The following is a 22500-nucleotide window of genomic DNA, read 5'->3' as shown; positions in this document are numbered from 1 at the left end:
CAAAACACGCAAGTAATAGCTATGCAACGTTTGTCACACACGTGTTTTTCCGTGCTCTTCTTCCTGCCGTCCTGTTGCGTAAACTCACTAATGTCAGATGGTTAGTTAAGCGTCTAATGCAGGACTCGAGGCTTGAAAGAAAATCCCGTGCTGTAGTTTGGGACTAGCAGATTTTCTTGCTCTGGGCAAGTAACTTCTAAACTTACTCTTGCGCAATGGGTAAGGGCCCAGGCAAGCCGTCCTCTAACAAAATCATCAACTAAGACGAGCGAGAAATGCCCCTGGGCAAGGAAAATGGGAGAGCTGCTTGTCCAAAGGACATGCGTAAATTTTTCCGAGCTCTGCTAATGTATGTCGGTTGCAGTTGTACGAAAGTCTTAGAAAGGAATTGGGATCCAGTGCTTTATCTTTTATTTAAGATTTATAATGTACATTTTTTGAATGATTTATCTTACAAACCATTTCAATCTTGATGTCTTAACTTACAGCAGGTATTCTTCCGGTGGTTTCGTGTAGCTACGCCGACTGCTGGGAAATGAGAGTCAAACCTTGTGGATTGATTGACTCACTGGTAAGAATGTTGACATTTTCACGCTTCACGTTTCGGCCTTCTCGTTTGGTTGTTGAAACCGCTGGACACAAAACCTTAACTGGGTCGGTGTTATATTGTCACAACCCACCTTAAAATGACCTATACTTCAGATACTTGGCTTGTCCTCCTTTGTTTGTATTTAGTTAAGTGGCTTGTGTCATTCTTTCTTTACAGGATGATCTCGGAGGAGCTATTCCAGTTAGCACCTCACTGTATTTACCAGCTCAAGACTGCATTGTGTGCGGACGGGAGGATGGTTCTATTGTTATCATATCTGCCGCCAGAGCAGCTATTGTTCAGTTACTACAGCTTCCAGGCTCAGGTACAATACATTTTCATCGAACATCTACTTGATCAATGTACACAACCTTTTGATTTGTCCACCTTTAGCGCTTCAGAATTTCAAGCCAGCTGTATCCCCAGAACGCTCACTCTCTCTCTTCTAAATTTGCGGCAGATGCCTGGAAAACTAGTGATCACAAGGGTTTGGTCGTTGTTTGTAGTGTAGTAGCATGTTTTACACCACAATGATGCACTGGGTCAAACAAAAACCGTGCTAATCATTCATTGAACTGTTATATTATTCTCACATTTTTTCTGTTCGTTTATCAGGGTGGCCTACGCATCGGGTGCTGTTAGGACACAGAGGTCGAGTAACCTGTCTGCTGTACCCTCACGAGGAGTATCCTCGCTATGACAGGGAGTTTCTGGTTTCAGGGGGAGCTGATTTCTCTGTGAAACTCTGGGATATTTTCACGGGTGACCTTTTGTATACGTTTTCAACACACGGCGGAGAAGTTCTTCGACTAAGCTGCACACCACCTGACTGCAGTGTAAGTGTACTACAAAAACTACTGCGAATTCAAATCATGTTAATTAATCTTTGTGGCGTAGTGATTACATTCCCTGTGAACCAAGCATGCATGTCGCTTTCAAGGGTGTTGGCACGTAAACGACTCAATAGTTTGCAATCATCTAATGTATGATCCATTGCCGCAAGTAGCTTTACTATTGGCAGATGAAATGATCAGAGATTAAATATTAAAAACATCCACTGGAGTAAGTAACTGTCGCTTCGTATTTTGATTCTGTCTTGCAGAATCGTGTCCAGGCCTGCATCTGCTCTGTTGCCCAGGACCACTCGGTTGCGTTGTTGGGACTGCGCGAGCGGAAGTGTATCATGCTGGCTTCTCTTCACGCATTTCCGGTGGAAACTATAAAATGGCGAGCTTTGGATGACTTTTTAGTGGTTGGGTGTACTGATGGTTCAGTGTACGTGTGGCAAATGGAGACAGGTAATTTTTTATTCCCTAAGTTTGACCCGCACTCGAGGGATTCAAATCCAAGGAACAATTGACTGATAACTGGCCTCTCTTACTGTTTGACTTTAAGGGCTATTGTCAACGTTTCTATAGTTTGAAATAATGCGAGTTTGTTACGTCTTTCTGAATCTTGTAGGGAGGAAATTGACATTGAACCAAAAACGAGCGATGAAGGACGTGACAAGTCATGACTGATGACCTAAAACTACCTTTACGACCTTGAACTCGGACGGTCGTGACTTCGAATCTCATTCTGCGCTCAGAAATTTTTCTGAGCTTTCCGATGTTAGAGATAACTGTTTCTTCTAAAATTTTTCAAATTTTAAGGGTTTTAATTTTTCCTTTATGATATGTTTAAAGTGTAGAGGCTGGTAAAAAAAATAAAATAACAATTGCGTCGTGTTTGCAGGACATCTGGATCGATGCGTGAGTGGTCAGGTTGCCATAAACATCTTAGCAGCGTGCGATGAGGAGAAAAAATCCACGTCAGCTGGTGTACCTTCCAAATCCAAAATCACTTTGGGACGTAGAATCAGCCACATCGCTTCTAACCTGCCGACTAGCGCCGCCTCAGCTGCAATGAAGAAACTAAGAAAGGGCACTCATCAGTATACAGCGAGTCCCTCGGCATCGCCAAAACTATCCGGTAAGACGGCTCTCCTTCCCGCCTTCCTTTGCGCGCACATTTTCATCGAGAGAGAGACGTCTGGGTACGAGGCACGGGCCGCAATGTAAACTACTTGGTTATACCAGCAATTGTGCTACCCCCCCCCCTCCCCTCCCACTTCGTTTTCGTAAGAAGGAGGTATTATCATCCTGTTCCATTTCGAGCCAAGTATACAAGCGGAAAAATGGGTATTCTTTTCGTGAGATGGCAAATATGGTAACTTTCAAAACGAGGATCTTATCAGTGTATCAAAGGGCCGTAAGGTTATGTTCTTTCATCTCAGCCCAACGTTGAAAGAAGCCCAATAGGTGTGCCCTACTGTCATTGGGTTTGCTGGCTTGGGTAGAGGTGGTCTTAGTATTAATTTGTAAGTAGTCATCAAGGCACTCAATCAAGGACGTACACGGATCGGAATTGCGAGTGATTCTTTTCTGTTGCAGGGAGAGGGCCAGCACACGATGGTAGCTCACTGAATTTTGTGTATGTGTGTATGTTTGATTTGTAGGTGAAGGTTATGGCGAGGTGGTTACTGGAGGCCCACTCAAAGTTATGTCCACGAAGTGTGGAGCGAGAGATCCTGAAATTCAAGTCCTTATGTTCGACATTGAAGTACTTATTTGCAATTTGTTGACTGAGGAAAATCCTCTTCTTGTTGGTAACTGCTTTTTATTGATGATTTGTTATCCTTCTTAGAATTCCGGATAACTTACCGTAAACTAGCGCTTATGGGCCACCTCTGCAGTTATAACCCATTTAACTGTTAACCCGTTAAACCCTAAGATCAAAATGTGAATTCTCATTTGTTGCCCCTATTCATTTCCTACAGAATTAGTGGGGAGAAGTTGATAAATTATCAAGCAAATTTATCTTGTGTGATCATGTCCTCAATTCTCATGACAAATCGAGCGCGAATTTAAACTAACATTGAAAAACACGTGAAAGCACGCCTCAAGGGTAATGACGTCATTACTAATGTCATCTCCGCCAATCAGCATTTCGCATCGAGTTTTTCGATGCAGATCTTCAAATTCCAGAGAGTTGCAAACTCTCCTCCTTTTCCCGCCCTGCCGCCAGAGCGCACCAGAGAGCTTGCTCGCAGGCTATCACCTCTGGCCATCGTCCGAAAATCATTTTAACTCCTGAATCACTGGTTTTACTTTCTGGTAGCATTGGCTGATAATGTGATTCTTCTTTGCAGCTAAACCCTCGGGTAAAGCTGACGCTTCAAAGATGGCTGTGGGAGGAAAGCGACGTAAACCCTCGGCGCCACAACAGACAAGGAGTGGATCACCACAAAAATCGTCTTCGGAACAAACCAACAAAAAGTCTGCGTTTGTGAATGAAACACATTTCGTAGCTCAACTAATGATCTCGTGCCTTCATTCCTGGGATCTGGATCCTAACATGGACGAGGTCTGCGTCGAAAGACTGGGTCTGCTAAAACCGGTTAAACCGGTCTCGTTTGGATTACTTACTCGTGGAAACAGGCTCTCGTTAATGCTACCTGGGTGGTATGGGGAAGATTCTGGTGAAAGCAATGTTGATGTTGGCACTGCCTTGAAAAAACTTGCCGGTGACCAAGCCATGCTAGTGGACAGTGAAGATAAACTGCAGCATTCTTCGGCGCACATTGTTTCGGCTCTGAGATATTGTTTTCAATCGCGTTGGCAGCTCTCCTCGGCGTTAACAACCTTACATCTTGTAGGTCTTGTATCAGTGGCAAACACACTGATGAGTATGAACCAGATCAGTTTTGTTCCCAAAGAAAAGCGACTTGCGTTGTTAACAAACACAGCGTTAGATATTCCGTCAAGCTCTTCGAGCTATGATGAGAATGGACAGCCACCCGGCATGAGTGAAGTGGACATACAACTTGCCATGAATCACCGCGCGCATATTAAAGCTGGGTGGAGTCAGCTGGCCGCATTGCACTGCTGTCTTTTGGCTGATATTCTCAAGGTGTCCTCTTATAAACCGCCACTGTTGCATATTTTGGCGAGGAGGTGGCAGGACCGATGCCTTGAGGTATTTAATAGGGAGTTTAAAGTTTAAGCAACCTCGATACGATGTCGACGGCTACAAAAACATCACTAAAAAGTGAACTCGCGCCGTTTCAAACTTTATTGCTCTTATTCCATCTCGTTCAATTTGACAAATTTTTAAGAATTTTTCTGGATTCGACATCTAAGGGACTGTATTTCTGTATTTAAGTTAGCAAAAAAAAAGAAACCTTCCCAGAAAACTTACAACTAGGAAGTTTCATGTCGTAATCTTGCAACGACGTCAAAGAAATGAACGAAAAAAGCGTGCCGCACGTGCAAACTTGTTCTTTTGCTAATCTCAAACTATTGCGTTTTTGCCGTTCTCGTGTCTGTCCCCTTCGTTTGTGCTTATTCTCCTGGTTATTGTGATATCGCCATTATGTTGTAATCATCACTGCCACGGAACTGTAAGCAACATATATCACCTTGTAAAAATACTTTATGTGCATGCTAGAGTACCTCAGCAGGCGGTTGCGTGTCACATTCTATTTTCTCTTCTATTTTCTTTTTGCATACTTTAATAACACTATCAAAAACATCACTGACGCTGTTAATGGTGAAATTACTGAAGTATCGCTTGAGGCGGGCCCTCTCTATGCGCCTTCGCTTATTTTTTCATTCATTATTATCTTTATAGATGGCCGCCTAAACCTTTCCTGGTATTTAGAGAGTGTACTTTAACAAACTCTCTGGCTGACATTCAACTGCATCAACTTATTGATGCCTTAGTGCATCTAGGACTTCAGAAAGTCTTCTCTGCCATTCTCCTCCTGGTAGACCACTTCGAGAAAGTAGTAATACTCGCTGTAGTTTTGGTAAAATATTGTTCTCCATGGTCAGGTTGTTGTCTTGACACTCCTTTTTTTGAGAACCAGAGAGTTTGTACTTTCCCTGGCGTCTACTTATCGATAGCCTCCCCGCAGACGTCCGTTGGGGTTCGTTTGTCACGCATTCATTCGATCGTTTTGGCCAAAACACACGAGACTACCCTAATGGATAGGTCACAGTCTCATTAGGAAGATAGGGGGACTAGTACTACCTTAATTCTAGCCTGTGCCACGCTCTCGGTTAGTGGGGACGGCCCGAAAACAAGCCAAGCGAAAATAAGACGCGCGTGATCTGAGGAAGGATGTGGAGGCGGGAAAAGGAAAACCCTCCCTGCACGTTTCTGACTTCCGTTAACTCTCACGATCTCTGCACATTACTATCTTGTAGCCTGCGTAATCCTGTCGTATTTACGTCTGCGACATTTTATTCCGTCAGGTCCGTGAAGCAGCCCAGGCTGTTCTCTTGGCTGAACTGCGAAGGATTGGGTTTGAGGGCCGCAAAAGGGTGGTGGATACCTGGGCCCCACAGTTACCCAAGACACTGGACACCCAGAGGGTAGGCGAGGATAAGCCAGACAAATCTGATACAGCCACACCCACCCCTCCCAGTCCTCTTTTGGGATTTGGTGAGTACATCGATGTCTTAAGCCCTGCTCATATTCGTGCTTTCATTCGTTTCCTCGTTTTGCCCTCTCAAGTACTGCTAGATATGTACCTTCCTGACAAATTACTTGGTCTCAAAATAACGCCCAACGTTTTCCAATGAATGTTTCAACTGTCTTTCTCTTCAATTCAGAGCGTAGTGGTGAGGTTCAAGGAGTTGATGACGAAGTCCTCTTCCCACCTGATGACGTCAGCACCGTTTTGACCAGCGTCAAGAAGTTGCTCCAGTATGACATGCGCCGTCGCCAAGCAACTGCTATCGTGCTGATGGGTGTCATTGGCGCCGAGTTTCAGCGTGAAATTGAGGTTTACTCGAGTCGCGCTGGTGAGAAAAAAATGAGTACGAGCTCTCGACGCATTGACAAACTGAGTGAAACCCCAGGTAAAAACGCACGTAAAGATCTTCGCGGATGTAAGTGCTGTTTTTCTATCAAGTCTTTGCTTATTAACAAGGAATATTAATTATTGAATTAATTAATAACAAATTATGATAATTTATGTTGCTGACAAGTCAGCTAATGCTTCCTCCAGTAACTTAATATTAATAGCTTGCTAATTGACGACAGTTCATATCATAGCGGCATTTGAGAGCCTTTTTGCTTTTATCTGTTGAAATGTCATTTGTGATAAATTCGTGAGCATCATCGGATTTCAGAGCTACTAGTTGTCTTCCCAGTTGCCTTTCAACGGCATAGTGATTGTGTTCACGGTGTTGTGGCAGTATCGTAGAGGAGTGATTGTGTTGTGTTGTGCCAGTATTGCAGGGTTGTTCAGTAGCAAGAACGGAAGGAGGGAAAAAGAAAAGTTGTTTTCCGTCGTAGAAACAGCTAGTTTGCCTTCGTCCTTCTTCAATGTTCACGATTTGTGCGTCATGAATTAGTGAACCGGAACTGGAGCAACTTATTTGAGAATTAAGCGACAGGAAATAGACCTTTCCTGCATTCTTGTAAACAAAGGCACCAACTCGAGGCTTGGGTGAACAAAATATAGTGCTTTAAGTGTCCGTCCTCATTTCTTTATGTTTGCTCACGGGAGCGGAATGCGGGAAAGGTCTATAGAACGTTCTTTATTACTTTACCACTCAGTGATCGATTTTAAGTCACAGGCGAGTTAGCGCTTATTCCTTCGACAACATAAATAAACCAACGAATACTACTCTTACTGTTTAGTCAACCAATCAAAAAGCGAGACCTTCATCTTTCATCCCCCTCATTATATTCATGAGATAAAGAGAAAAACGCTATGACGCCATCGGCGTTAGCGTATTCGACTTCGCGCTAATGAGATTTCACTTCAAAAAGAGGATAATTCTGTCCGTACTATACCACTCCTGTAATGTTGAAAAATGAATTGTACTTGACAGGTGGTGAAGCAATCATGGATTACACGACGGTGCGTCATACAGGCAAAGCTCTCATGTATCTCTTGCTTAAGCCTCCCTCGTCTCAGCTTACAGCTCACACATCCGTCAGGCGGGCAGCCATTGATCTTATTGGTCGAGGCTTTACGCTATGGGAACCTTATATGGATGTGTCAGCAGTATTGATTGCTTTGTTAGAGCTTTCCGCTGATAGCAAGAACCGTGACCTCACCTTCAGAAAAGGTTTACCGCTGTCTCCATCAGCAGATACTCACCGCTCAGCGAGGCATGCACTGTCACTCATTGCTACAGCTCGACCTTCGGTCTTCATCGCAACTATTGCAAAGGAGGTAAAAAAATTATCAAACAGTTACCAGTTGCATGGCTTATAGTAATTTTTGGACAAGTTTTAGCTAGGTCATGGTTCGTTTCTAACCGGTCAAAATGTTGAAAACTAGCAATTATAAACCGTTAATTGGCATTCACAATTCTGCAGAATGAGACCCCAGTGCGACGTTTGAAACCAAGTCAAGCTACTGCCGTGTAGTACGGCAAGACGGCATCTCATCTGTATTCTCCTATTTTATAACTGTAATTCCACTGTATTTTTAATTTACAGAATTAATGTCAATAAATTTATTTGTCCAGTTATTTATTTGTAAGCCATGCACTCGATCGGTCAAGATGACCGGCCAGCTGAAAGTTTGTCCAGACAAATGCTCATCTTTGACGGGACACTGTCCGTCAACCAACCGTTATTTTGAGCCCTGAGGTGTTATATGAGAATAAAAATTTATAGATTTGACATTACTTTCGACTATATGTTTTAGCTACAAAACTGAGGAGAGGTTTTTAACTATGCAAAACAAAAGGTACATTAACAAATGGCGGTAGAAGTCCCGGTACTGGTTACACCAATATCTAACAAAAATTAAGGTTTTGCGTTCAAATGAGCGGGTTCCATTTTTACATAACCTGAGATTAGGCCCAATTTTAGCAGTTCCGTACATTCTCTCTTACGTAGCCGAAATTCTGATCTCACGTTTACTTCTAGACAGTTAAAGAAAATCGGATGATCGGTTTTTATTTGTTTACAAATTGTAAAAGACATTGATTTTGGGCCAACTAGCCAGCCTACATTTGTTATATATCTCTGCTTTCGAGTGCTACCTATAATATGTGTGCTAGAGACAAACTTTTCCCCATTTTTTCAATGTTGATGCTTATAACACCAGGTAGCTCGCAGTGTTGCAGCGGCGTCAGCCATCTCCTTTAACCAGCCTTCCCCAGCAGCCATTGCGGTATACAGTCACGTTCGTCACCAGCCTTCACAGAACGCGGAAACACAGAGCACGTCGATTTTAAACCGAGCCAAGCAGGAGATACTGAGAATTATTGACCTGATGGTAGAAAAGACACAGCAGGACGTTGTTGACCTTCTTACAGATGTATGTACCTTTTTACCAATCTTGCACGTTATCGCCTTGCTCGGTAGAATTATTTCCCATTGAGCTGCGTATTCCGTAATCCAAAACTATTAGGTAATGGGTACAAGCTTTCAGTGTGACGAATTCTGGGATCGTTTGGGTGCACAAGCGTTACTTTTGATTGGTTAATGTTGCCTTGAAAACAATCGACTAATCATGACTAACGCCTATCCACCCAAATGATCCCAGAAATCACTGCGCCCAACTTGTACCCATTCTCCTTGGAGTTTCTGAAGTGGGGGAAGAAGGGGAATTGGGAAGTAACACCAAATAAGGTTAGGTAGCTTTTATCAGGCTTGTAAACACCCTTTACACGGAAACCAACTCAAGGCGGCACTAAATACCCGCTGCCCACCCCCGCAGTTGATCATGTGTTCGAAGAGGCAATGTTCCAAAGGTTTGTCATCTAAAAAGCGAAAAGTTCATCTGATTATCAATGACAAGTTGATTTTCTGATTAGGTTGTGGATATCGTGATTTACTGCTTGGATCAAAGGCAACTGAAAGATAAAGGAATGACGGAACTATTCCCTGGGCTTTGTAGGTGAGGCTTATGGACTAAGATCCCGTTTACACGGCTCCGAACAAATTTTTGAACGGACAATAACTTGCACGGATCTGGCTTTCGTTTAATCGAGACCTGCAGAACTGTGCAAGTTTTTGAACGACAAACAGTATTGCAGTCTTCCGGGAAACTGCCCACCTACCCTTCCCCTAAGCCAACATTAACACTTTCTTCTCACTTAGGGCAAAATGGTGGCTCAGGGGAGGGGTAGGTGGGCAATTCCCAAGAAACGTATAATGTCAAAATTTATCCGTTCAAAAGTTTGTCCCGACCCGTGATAACGGGGTTCGAGTCTCTTGTTCTATATGCGTACTAATTGTAACAGTTCATGCCGGTCCAGTGATGGTGTTATTGAGGTTTTTGATAATGTATGTATTCATTTCGTCCTCTCAGATTCAACATGGTCAGCTACTCGCCCCAGTCCCGCCGCCTTGCCGTTGGTGCAAAGAATGGACAGCTTGCACTGTATGATCTGCGATCGTCACGATGCCAGGTGAAAAAATTCGTTTATAAATTAACCTGAGACTAGGTTCTGTTTGACAAATCGACAATAATTTTCCAAGGTCTATACTCTTGTCGACCACAAAAACGACGTCAAATGGTCGATTTAAGAACTGGTTCATGCTCAGCGTGCGTATATCGAGTTATGGATTCACGCGGGAGGTTTGGCGAGCACGAGAGAAGCACTTTATTTGAGTGTCAATATATTTAGCACGAAAGTACTAATTGGGGACACTATTTTTACGTCTCCTACTGGAGATGGGATCGCCATTTTACGCTGTCATCTGAGCCACGCGAAGGTTCAACAATTTTAAGGCTAAGGGCAGAAACCTACATTTCTCAGTTATTTTAATACCTTGAGTATTGGTCCGGTCCCGGAAATCGAACCCGCGACCTCCCGCTCCGCAGTCAAGCGCTCTACCGACTGATCTAATTCTTTCGCAGTTTAAACTCTACTCTCCGCGTAGCAACTCTAATTTCTTCATTGCTAAATATGGGTTATTCTAGTCTGGGACAATGGTACCTGAGTAGGTCAGTAACTGCCAAAACCCATCACTGTTGAGAGATTTCAACTACAGTGAAGCTACATTTAGACGAATGATTTTTCCTCGACGAGGCATAGTTAGTCGTTACTGAAATCACTGGAAAGTCACCTTCTATGTGCGTGTCACAAACTGGTAGAATAAAGCGAAGTTATTGCTTGAAGCGCAGTAGTTTTGTCAAGTTCCCACTCTCAGATGAATGAATACTGGACATCCTATTCGGAGATCGGGGCAGGAGAAGTCCGTCTAAAGTTGCATTTCGTTTCCTTTACAGATGGTGTCAGCTCATTCCTCTCAGGTAACGGCGTTGTCTTTCTCACCAGACGATCGCGTTCTTGCTTCCTACAGCTTCGGGGACTCCAAGATCTGCTTCTGGCAGGTAATGAAAGGGACTGAATAGCACTGAATACGGGGGAGGGAGGGGCTGTGGCGGCCATTTCGCTCGTTGTTCGCAACTCGTAATAATTAGTATCCACGTGTAGTGTCTTCCAAATAGACCATTGCCAAATCCAGGCCTTGAGATAAGGGAGCTGGGGGGGGGGGGCAGTCATCCAGATCATGAGATAAGGGGGGTGCGGTCTCCACAAAATTTTTTTTGGCCCTTGGGGCCTCAGTTTGGTCTAAAAATAAGGGGAACCCGGGCCCCCCGGGCCCCACCCCTGGATCCGCCACGGTAGACCCTTCCACGGTTTTTTCAACTTTTGACTGGGACTAGTTAGCAAAAATCTGTCAACAGGGCTGGAAGGACAAGGGGGTGCTCCCTTATATACGCCGTATAGGTATGTGCTGCCCCAAAGGGTAGGGTTTTTGGGCCTTTTTGGTGTGAAAACGGGTATACACTTTGCCGATTTTGGTCTGGAATCGGGTGTGGTTTTCGAGGGAACTACGGGAGGGTATGAATGAAGTTGTCGTTTCAACTCCAGATGAATAAGAACGAAATAGAAATATGCGAATTCGAAATGCATTTTAAAAATTTTTTGTTTGCGTTCTACTCTAAGTAATGAAGACATAACCTCTGCCTAAAGACCAGGTATGACAACGGGTATGGATTTTAGAGGTCAGGCCCGGGTTGCTCGAAGCATGGTTAGTGCTAACCAACGTTAAATACCATGGAAACCTATACATTTTGATACCTCTTAACCAACGGTTAGCGCTAACCAGGCTTCGAGCAACCGGCCCCTGGTCTGAAAACAGGTGTGGAAAATGAGATAACCAGGCAGCACAGCCCGACGAAGAATTCCCAGGAGCAACCCCACTTCCCCCGCCCCCCCTCCCCCCCACCTCGGGTGTAAAACCAATACATTTGCCAAGTCTGACAGCGATTTGTTGAAAAATATAAAGATATATCTCGTACAAAGTCGTAGAATGTTACAGACATTTGTATGGTGGGGGCCAGGTTTGTGCCCCCCACCATACAATCGTCTGTAAAATTCTGCGATTTTGTGAAGCAATATGTTCGCTCACTTTTGACGTATCACCTGTACATTTGCTAAAATGTCCTTATTTTCAAGGCGCTCTTTCCAGTAGTGTCGATGGATATTCGCCTACTGGTCTTAATTAAAAGTTGAAAAAACCCGTCGAACGGTTTGTTATCGATTAAGGAAGGGCGCGTTTCAGTGAACAAGAAACTTCCGAGAGATCCATGCATTTATACTTTGCCTTGGCTTCTCCTAAATTTCTAAATTTCCAGAACAGAAGGACAACCTCGCGATGAAACCGTAAACTTCCATTTTTTTTTCCGAGCATTTTGGGAATTTAATGGTTTGAGTTTCAAAATTCGGAGTGCGTTTCAGAATCTTTTTCTAGGAAATGTCAATTTGTTCTCGTTTATACATTTACGGTTTTTTGATCGAATAAAAAGCGCCCTCATGTGGCAAGAAATATAACTAGTCACATAAGAGTCCTACGGTATCCGGTCGTTTCGCCTACGGGTCGTTTCGCCGACGGTCTGTTCGCCTACGACTAGAGTCGATTCGCCTACGTCTTATATGTCAGTTCGCCTACGAGTCAGATGTTGAAGCTTTAAATCTGAATTATTAAAAGTCCTTGTTCCTTGTATTATTCCTTCCATTCTATCCTCGATGGCTAGAAAAACGACGCGCTAAAACACTTTCTTTTTAACCGTTGCAGACTGGTTCGTCACTGTTTGGCATGTTAGGATCGTCCCTTAAATGTGTGCGATCTTACACCACGGTTTCCCCGTCGCCGAAGATGTCTCCTGCTCTATTGAAGCTTATACGGCTGGTGTGGATTAATCACAAGAATGTCATTCTACTTATGGCAGATGGAACGGAATACAAGTATACTGTTTAGGGGAAACGATTTATTATGTTCAAAGAACAACTTGTAACGATTTTACTAGGTCTTAAAACGCATGACAGCAAGAGAGACTCGTTGTACATGACAATTTCGTTAAATGGACACTGCAAAGGGATTTTATTCTGGAGGTGTTCTTCCTGTGAAGTCTGTGGACTCTATACAAGACGTTTGGAGTACATTATTGATAGGAAAATGGAAGCGTTTAAAATAAAATAAATTATGTGAATGAAACTCATTTGTTGATTTCTTTTCAATGAACAGTAACGCTTTCGAAGAAAAAAAGTTCCAGATTTTCATTGCTTTTCTTTTTCAGTCGCCTCATATAACTGTGTGATTTAAGTTACATGATCAGTTCAACCCGTTTTAGGTTTCATTTTACAGGGAAAGAGGCTTCCTTCTTCTTCGCGATTATTCCAACTCATTACTTTTTCAAGTGTAGACGAACTCTGCTGACGGTCGAATTCCACGTTCACAATGAGAAAGAAAATTTTATATTGGCTTGTTTACGTTCACCTTAAAACGTGAAACTAAATCATGTTTTGCGGAAGGATACGATGTAATCCAGCTCACGTCATTTTCACCATTAAAATTCTGAAAATACGACCTTTACTTGCACCATAAGTTCTTCAGTTCAAGAGGGAGGATAGTAAGTGGCGGAAATATGTGTGTTTCTCTCAAAATACTATATTATATATATTATATTAAATATTTTGGCAGGATGTTTCTTGGTAAATATCGCTCTATAAACATTATAAATTTAATTAACTAATATTAATTGCAAAATTTCTGCTTTTTCTTTCCAAAAGCTTAAGAAAATAGTCTCTGGTCATTTCTATTAAATTGCATGAAAACCTCTTTAGCATGTATAATCTCCATCTTCATGTCCTGTGACCTGCCGTTACAAGTCAACACTGTCAACAACACAAAAGGAGGCTCTTCTCGCAGGGTGCCCGAGAATGAGATTTGCAAAATTTATGTACACATTTCAGCTGATACATGCACAAACTGCAGCTCCCTGATCTGTTATACCACTTATGTGCCGTCAGTATTATTTCCATTTCTCTGGGGTGTTTCACTGATTCAAAGCAATGTTCCATGTACGAACTCACGAATGTTTTTCAAGTTTTGATAAAGATGGCTGACAGTCATCGAAACTGTTAGCATCATTAAGACGTTAAGACTGGCTATGTTTTAAGAACATTTAAATCGACTAATTAACTTCACTAGCCTGATGAATTTCTTCGAGAATAGAACTCAGGAGATGCTGTTCGCCAATTGAGCACAATATTATACAAAGCATTTTTTGGGCCCAATCAGGAGCCAGCATTCGCTTGACCGTTTGGAAATGGTCCGGCGAGAGCCGGTACCTAGGGGCTATTCCGCCTGTGCTTGAAAACTTTCGTCGCGCCTTTTCTCCCGCCCGACTGACCGCCCCTGGGTCTCCGAGGATGGTATTTATTTAAAAAGGCAAAACAATGTGCAAAATTTTCTGAAAACTATCTTCCTACTCCTAGAGTCTTGAACTTCAGAGCATTACACGACAATGTTAGCTTAAGGTGGCTGAACACAGTTTTGTGGGCGGTCAGTGGTAACTCGCGTGATGGCACGTGTTTTAAATTAGACAAACAAACATGGTGGCGAAAAAGCAGTGGTACACAGACGACGATTTCTTAAAATTTTCTGATATTTGGCAAAATGTTTACTTTTATAGTACTTTAAGTAATGAGAACTTTAAAATGGAAGTTGAACAGACGAATTTTGTGACACATTTATTAATTACAGTACAATTATATTATTGATTATCTAAAAACCCGTCTGTTAAAATTTGGTCAAATAAGTTTCAAATGGTAATGATTAATTATAGTAAGCTGTGTGCAAGTTTATAGGAAATTATGAGTGAATTTTATGTAAATTGAGCAAAAGTGAAATTTTAAGGTTGTATTTAATCGTTCATGTCGCCATGGAAACTACCAAAACATCAAATTTTACTTGTCAATCAAAATCTTTCATCAGTTTTTTTTTTTTCACTTGCCAAGTTTCAGCTTGTCAGCTTTCAGAAATACCTTTGGCTTACATTGGACTGTTAAGCCGTAAAAATGATTTGTGCAGTTTATAGTGAGTTCAATTGCTTTACGTCTATAATGACTTAGGTCAGATTCTTGAGTGCGGCTTTAATTTGGCCTCTAAAACCTTTACTTTCTTACTCGAAAGAACTTGTGTAGCACGTTACCGTACAGAATATGCCTCACTAAAAGACTTTAAAGCGATCTATGATGAAATAAGTTGCTCCTTGTGATAACACGTGAATTATTCTGTCTGGATTTGCAAAAACATGGCTACAGAAATCTGTCTTATATACTCTCTGACTGAGCCTTGTAGTGGAGCATTTTTTTTTTTCATAGTTACTTTTTATTTATTTAATCGGTACCGGATAGGCCACAGTAGATAGACTTTGATGAGTTTCTAGCTGGCTATTAACCTATTACCCACCTACCCCACCACCCCCAAAAAGATGTTTTTAATAACTGCCCACAGGAGCCCTGCTGCCCATAATTCTCTCTGTATGTCAGTTTGAAATCAGCGCGCGTATTAGACTGATCTCGCCTCTCATAGTAGGGTGTCTTAGAGTTTTTTGGCTGCCTTGAGCAAAGTAATCCGGAAGGCATCATTAAGCCTTATGAAGGAACAATTCTCGCGTCTGGCAAAGTCTGCTGCGTCCAATATCCTCTGGTATTTCGTCTCATTTCGGGCTACACGGGTGAAAGACTGATCCCGGGCTTGAGACGGAAAGATTGGATATTGCGTGCTTTGTTGTTGGCGGCAGTAACAAGTTTTTGGCCTCACAAAGTAGGTTCTAGGGTTGAAATCTATTGGGCAAGATGGAAATTCATGCTGATTTCTAATTCTGACCAGGCCAAAGACTTGGTAAAAAAATGTGTGGAAGGCGGGGGCTGTATGTCTCCTTTTCAACCGCTGGTTTACATCCGGGATCTTGAATAAATCGACTGTCAATAAGTCAAGAAAAGTTAAATGTGACGATTTATGCGGAGAAAGCGATGGATGGATGGATGGATGGATGGATAATCTTGTCCCGAAATTCCACCTGATGTAAATTGACCTATCTTCGCCAGTCAGCAGTCTAAGTCATATTCCAAGAGCACACTTCCATCAACGATCATTTGAGGGAGTGAGCGGATTTTCCTTTCTATCAATCTGCTTGGTGAAACTACGTTCACGATTAAAGAATCCATGACATGAGGACTTTATCATCTTGAAAGTAACGCCGAGAGCTCAAACAGCCTACTTTTAACGATTTAAGAGGCCCTGCGCCTAAGAAACGACTAAAAATAAAATCAGCCGATTTTTATCTCCCAAGTAGAGGTTACCGAATACTATTCAAAAATGAATTTCTTTTGTTTCAGTTTCGCTTTAAACCAAAAATATCGAGCCGCAAACTTTTTCCGTCTGATAGCAGCAAAATCAGGCCTAAAATAAGCTCTCGCAAAAAAACGGTTCAGAAATCACTATCGCAACGCAAAACAACGAGAAAGCCACACAGTGATGAAGAAAAAGGCCTTTTAATGCAATATCATTCGATAAACATCAAAAAAACTGCCGAAGGGAATAAAAAATAAATTTTCAAATATTGCATATTAAATTAGATGGAACGTTGGAGTTGATTTTAAAATAATAATTTCTCAAAAGTCCAACACTGCTGAAAGTAATCACAGTGGTGAATCAGACATTGGAGGGATATACATTACGATTCTGGAAAAACATTTTTCGGCCAGACTATATTGACAGTTGTGGTAAAACGTGCAGCCGGCTACTTTCTGTGAGGTGGATTTTCCCTCTCTTTCCTCCCTCTCTGTTTTTAGCTCGTGAGATTATCAACCTGTTTTATCAAATAAATAAACTTATCGAGGCTAAGGAAGTCCAGATATAAGACGAACTATTCCAGCAAAGGTAAGGAAACGTCCGGCATTTTGATTTAAAGAAAGAAAGAAACTGAGAGGGAGGAAAGGGAGCGAAAATTTACGTTAACTCTCTTAAAACAGTAAGCCAAGAGGCACGGCCTCGTGTTTCGCAGAATTGTAGTGAAGTCCCGGATGATAGGAAGACCCTTACCGGAAGTTGATTGCGTAACAGAGCCTCTTTAACTTGGACTTGTTGGATGCTCTTCAAGTTGAACATACCCATCGTTACAGGTTATTTTTTTGCTTGTTTCTTTGCTTTTTTTTTTTTTTTTTTGTTGGCTTGTTTTTGCAACATCTTATATTTTTATCATTTACTGCGCGTTCTAGGTTTGCATCTTAAACAGGAATATTGGACGCAATTTATGGACTTTATTCTTGCTTATCTTGCCTCAGTCTTTTCTCATTCGGAACAGTCTGTAATTGGCAAGAATTTAAGGGCGCGTTTTACTCAGAATCTTAAAAATTACAGGGACAGCGCTGTGCGAGGAGATAGGCAAATCGAACTCCACGTGACAGAATGATTAAAACATGTGTTTAATCACAGTTCAAAGTTCAAAGTTCACGAGTTACACTAGTGGCGATGGTAGATTGCAGATCCAAAAATAACGACTTGAAGGGAATAGTAGCGACGAAACAAAGTTCGTAGTTGCGGCGCAAATGTAGAAATGCAGAACGTGAGATAGCACAATAAGATGGAGGACATTATTAGAGTCAGTGTAGCGGATCGAAAATTCTTGTTTTCTTATTGGCTACTGTACGAAACCAATTACGGAGTGTTCATTTATTTTCAATCCTCTTCTTCCTTCTTGTGTTAGTTTGGATATCTATTTCAGTAGATTTCTCGCTTGTCTCCCTCTTGTCTTACAGGCGACACGCCCAATAAGTTTAAGAGGTGAAAAAGGGACTTTTTTTAAGGTAAAACTCTCGTAGCTTGAATTTAGCTAGCCAATTGCAGTTTTCATACGCTGTGTTAGTTTGGATAATTCAGTAGATTTTTCTCTCCTCTCCCTCTTAGGTTACAGGTGGCGCGCCCACGTTTATGAGGTGAAGAGAGAGATTTTTTAAAGTGAAGAAATCGTAGCTTGAATCGACCATGTTTTAGCTAGCCAATTGCATTTTCCATACGCTGTGTTAGTTTGGATAATTCAGTAGATTTTTCTCTCCTCTCACTCTTGGCTTACAGGCGGTGCGCCGAAGTTTAGTAGGCGAAGAGAGGTATTTTTTAAAGTGAAAAGACTCGTAGCTTGAATCGATCATGTTTTAGCTATCTAATTGCAGTTTTCATACGCTGTGTTATCTAGGATAATTCCGTAGATCGTTCTCTCCTCTCCCTCATGGCTTACAGGCGACGCGCCCAAGTTTAAGAGGAGAAGGGAGATTTTTTACAGTGAAAAATTCATAGTTTAAATCTATAGTGTTTTAGTTAGTCATTGCAGTTTTTTTTACAGTTTTCTTTTTTGTGGTAATCGTATTTTTCTGCTCTATGACTCTCACTCTGGATAATATTGCGTGTGATGTGTGTTTGAGGTACACAGAAAACCAGAAAAAGTTAGTTTCGTCCGCGGGCGGTAATAATTTAATTTCGGCAGTTTAAGGTTTACCCTGTGTACAGGCTATTTAAGGTTAATTTTTTCGAATAATGTCTAAATCGTTGTGAACTGTGATAGTTTTTTTTGTGCGTGTAAATATCTCTCGGAAAAACAATTTGAGGTGACCAATCGATCAAATATGACCATTAGGCCAGATTTATAGCGATGTATCTAAATTTTCCTCGTTGTAATGTTGAAACCGAACAAACCTCGCGTATTCGCTTTGGCGGGTCATCTCCCTGAAAAACAACGTTATCTTTGGTCATTTTTTTGCAGGCAAGTCTGTATTCAAAAATAAAATGATAGTTTCCTGAATTGTTTTGATCGTTCTTATTTATTGTTTATTCAGTGGGTCGGCTAAAATTAAAGACGAATCTTTAATGCAGAATTTTTTAAGTCTATTTGATATTACTTGTTAATATATAAACACCAATGAAATATCAGGTGAGCTTTCGCGCGAAAACTTGATATCTCCACGTGTGAAAATAACATGTTATCTTCACATGTGAAAATATCACCGTTGCTATGGCTACATAATAGATTGCGCCTTTCACACCAAAAAACTATTAAAGTGAAATGGTTTGGTAGTTCATTGGTGTTTATATAATAAAAAGAACATTATATGGCCGCTTGGAGATACGAAATTTCTCTTCTCGTGTTGAAAAAATATTTCACGAGTGAGCGCAGCGAACGAGTGAAATATTTTTCAACACTCGGAGAGAAATTTCGTATCTCCAAGCGGCCATGTAATATCCTCTATGTATGCTTTCGACAGTGCACGTGAATAACAACTACGTTGGCTGTCCACTTAGGATAAACACGATAAGTGTCAAAGATAAAAGATTGCTCATTAAGATGAACATCGATGACAGCTTTAAGACTCTACTCAGGGTCTCTTAATGTAGTTTTACCCTTGGTTTAAAACAATAGACTTAGCACGTCGCTATCCCCCGAAAATCGAGCCTGCAGCTTGTAATGGGGTAGCGTAGGGTAGGTTCGAACTGAAATATGATTATAATTAAAAATACAGTATAGCTTAGGTATAGCTTTTACGTACATCGGCATGTAACAGACATAAAAACCGACACTTATATAAGCTACTAAAAAGATTTCCAGAAAGGCTTAATAGACATAACTAACAACTCATAGCATACAAAGATGCTGAGAACATTACATTCATAGCGCCAGCATTGTAGAAACTTAACTGAATCTATATTAGTAACACGTATTGAACAACGTCTGAACATATCTGGACTTATGACAACAATTCAACGAAAGTCAGACAATTGGCATCACAGCGTGACAATAGTAAGACATGAACACTGAAAACTAGTTACGCGGCAATCATAGCTACCCGCGGGAGGGAATCTCTTATGAAAAAGACGGGCATGCTCGTCGACATTTTTGAAATTGACCCCTAAAGGAGACCAATCTGGGCGTGGCTCACGCAGTTTTTGACCCCTAAAAGAGACCAATCTGAGTTAAAAATAGACTTTATTTTGCATGCAACCCTAAACGAGATCTTGAAGGCTAAAAATATTGGCAATTTTTCCTCAACAACCTCAGCGAGACCAAAATCTGAAATTTACACCCCTAAGCGAGACGACGAACATCCCCGTCTGTTTCGTATTGGAGTCCCTCCCCCCGCCGTAGCCAACAATGACGGTAAAAAACTTACTTAGGTGACGACTCGCACAGAAGGCATCAGTAAGTATAATCCAAAGGCCTTCAAAAAAGTAGGTTCTAGCTGATCCTATGATCGTAGCGGTTGCGGGATAACTAAAACTAAGGTTGTAACTTGTCGCCTTTTATAACAAGCGCATAAGTGATTATGCCTAGGGCGTTGCTAGAAATATGTAATTCTCATGTAGGAAGAGTTACTTCGTGTCCTAAACACGAATTTATCTTTAAATGAGCATAAAACTGCAAATTCCTAACTAATGCTTAATACAGTTTAAGCACGTTCTATTGAAATTAGCTATTAATTGTTCCTTTGAAAATGTCGTAAAAACAGGGGGCGTTTCAAAATGTAACACGTCCCCCTTTTTTTATCTATCTAGTTATGTTGTTTAAGCTCCTTGACTAAATGGGTCACATTATCTTGAAACGCTTTAGAAGGCATATGAAATGGTAAATTTGGTCAGCAGTGGACTATACTTGCTCCCGGTGTTGAAACGGGGAGACTGTTATAGTTATTCCGGCTGTTTCTCTGTAACTCCTAATAAACGCATCCCGTACGTATCGAGTTGGGATCCTGTTTAGGCGTTCTGGCCTTTCAGGAACCAGCACTTGGGAGTAAGTTGTGCTTTGCCCCCGTTGCCGCGGCACGTTTCTTTGTATCTGTAGGTTGTAGCACCGCTGGTTGTCCTGGTTGACCATGCCCTGCATGTCGATGCGAAATGTGTCAGTTCGCAGTAACGTTCCCGGTTGGTTGGTCAGCAAATGATTGTCCCACATTGAGATTATCGTCTCGATGTTATTCCGGAACTGTGTCCCTTCTCTGGCTATGTTTGCAGCAGGATTCGAGTAAAAATCGACCCGCTGCCTATTCCCACGGTCCACGCAACGACACAAGAAGTGTTCGCCCACCTGCCGCTTGGTCCTTAACCCGTGGTTGCACTGGCACTCGAACCCCTCGACCACGCCACAGTAGTCCCAGGAGTCTTTGGTTTTACACCAGTAGTAGTTCTCGCCATGTAGGTCACAAGAGTGGTAGTCTTGACAAGAAACGTCCTTATAGGTTACATCAGGCCAAGGAGAGCAGTAGTCCAAGCCCTTACTTGTGTAGCAGAAGTAGTACCCTTTTTGGCTGTCGTATTCGCAGTTGTCTCTGCACAACTCTCTGTACTTTGAACTCCTGAAAAACGACGTCTTGGGAGTCTGGAGGCCGCAGGAGCCCCAGCCACCCTTCTCTAAGTAGCACCAGTAGTAATTCTCATTGTTCTTGGCGCAGGGGTGAGTGGCCCTGCACGGGTTATTATGGTAATCCACATTCAGTCTTGGCGAGCAGTAGTCCCAGCCTTTCCTCGTGTTGCACCAGTAGTATCCATATCCCCTGGTAGCACACTGATCATAGCACAGTACTCCGTATGTGGAAGTGATATAATTTATGTTGTTCCACACCGGGCCACAGTAATCCCAGAGGCTAAAGAAATTGTTGGTGTGACACCAATAGTAATCCTGCCCACGCTGAGCGCACTCGTCGCCGCATTTTTGTCCTTTGACGGTCATTTGGTTCTTGGGTGAGCAGCTCATACTTTTTATTACGGATTCACCCTGGTCGATGCTGTCGCAGTAGTACTTGCCGCCCTCTGACTTGCAAGATCTGATTCAAGATAGTCTGTTCCGGAGTCTCTCATATTGGTATCAGCGATCATAGCCTTATTTACGTTTATAGGAAATTATCTCTCACTTTTCCTTCAAAAGGGCACTCAACCATTTCTTATAGAAATTTCCAAAATTTTAATAGAGAGAGTTTTCGGAACGATATCGCCCAACAAGACTGGTCCTGTAATGTTTCTGAAGATCCAAATGTTTTGTGGACTAACTGGAAAACGAAGTTTTTGGATATTGTTAATATTCATGCGCCACTCCGAACTAGACGTACTAGAACAAATAAAGCACCCTGGATCAATTCAGAATTAAAGAAAGGCATGCGTGATCGTGATGCTGCCAAAAGAAAAGCAATTACATCGAATGATCCACACGATTGGAAAAGGTACAAAAAGTTGCGAAATATAATAAACAATGACATCAAAATTTCTAAAGCATCTTATTATTCTAATGCATTTATTCAATCTAAGGGTAATCCTCGAAAAACGTGGCAAACCTTTAATGAGCTTACATCCCGTCGTGTGAATAATACAACGGTGAAGGAACTGAAATTGAATGATACCATTATCTCTAATTCTAGTGAGCTTTCTGATGCTTTTAATGACCATTTTTCAACAATTGGGCCCAGACTTGCTAATGAAATACCTCTAACTGCTGAAAATAATTCAAGTTATATCAATAATATAAAGGTAAATAACAACAATTTCAGCTTCTC

At 41.8% G+C, this 22500-nt stretch overlaps 2 protein-coding genes across 5 annotated transcripts in view; one reads left to right on the top strand and one right to left on the bottom strand.

Moving 5' to 3' along the window:
- Positions 1-22500, top strand: part of LOC140935307 (WD repeat-containing protein 7-like) — a 61588-nt gene that overhangs the window by 15906 nt on the left and 23182 nt on the right. The window contains exons 14-28 of one of the 4 annotated variants that reach the window (XM_073384855.1): positions 489-571; positions 767-914; positions 1205-1425; positions 1692-1887; positions 2324-2560; positions 3087-3236; positions 3780-4606; positions 5887-6076; positions 6247-6525; positions 7477-7823; positions 8709-8921; positions 9421-9503; positions 9918-10017; positions 10842-10946; positions 12698-13501. In XM_073384855.1, the coding sequence (XP_073240956.1) occupies positions 489-571; positions 767-914; positions 1205-1425; positions 1692-1887; positions 2324-2560; positions 3087-3236; positions 3780-4606; positions 5887-6076; positions 6247-6525; positions 7477-7823; positions 8709-8921; positions 9421-9503; positions 9918-10017; positions 10842-10946; positions 12698-12880 (3362 nt within the window). In that variant the 3' untranslated portion in view covers positions 12881-13501. Of the gene's footprint in view, positions 1-488; positions 572-766; positions 915-1204; positions 1426-1691; positions 1888-2323; positions 2561-3086; positions 3237-3779; positions 4607-5886; positions 6077-6246; positions 6526-7476; positions 7824-8708; positions 8922-9420; positions 9504-9917; positions 10018-10841; positions 10947-12697; positions 13502-22500 lie in introns of those variants that run through there. The other 3 variants (XM_073384857.1, XM_073384856.1, XM_073384854.1) reach the window with 3 other exon arrangements.
- The window catches only part of LOC140935344 (leucine-rich melanocyte differentiation-associated protein-like), a 37294-nt gene continuing 28478 nt past the window's right edge, over positions 13685-22500 (bottom strand). The window contains exon 5 of the mRNA XM_073384896.1: positions 13685-13982. The gene's annotated coding sequence lies outside the window, so the exon portion shown is untranslated. The remainder of the gene's footprint in view (positions 13983-22500) is intronic.

This window comes from Porites lutea, chromosome 4, assembly GCF_958299795.1.
Source record: "Porites lutea chromosome 4, jaPorLute2.1, whole genome shotgun sequence".
Classification (NCBI taxonomy): Eukaryota; Metazoa; Cnidaria; class Anthozoa; order Scleractinia; family Poritidae; genus Porites; species Porites lutea.
Note: the sequence above shows the minus strand (reverse complement) of the source record. Positions and strands in the feature narration are given on the sequence as shown.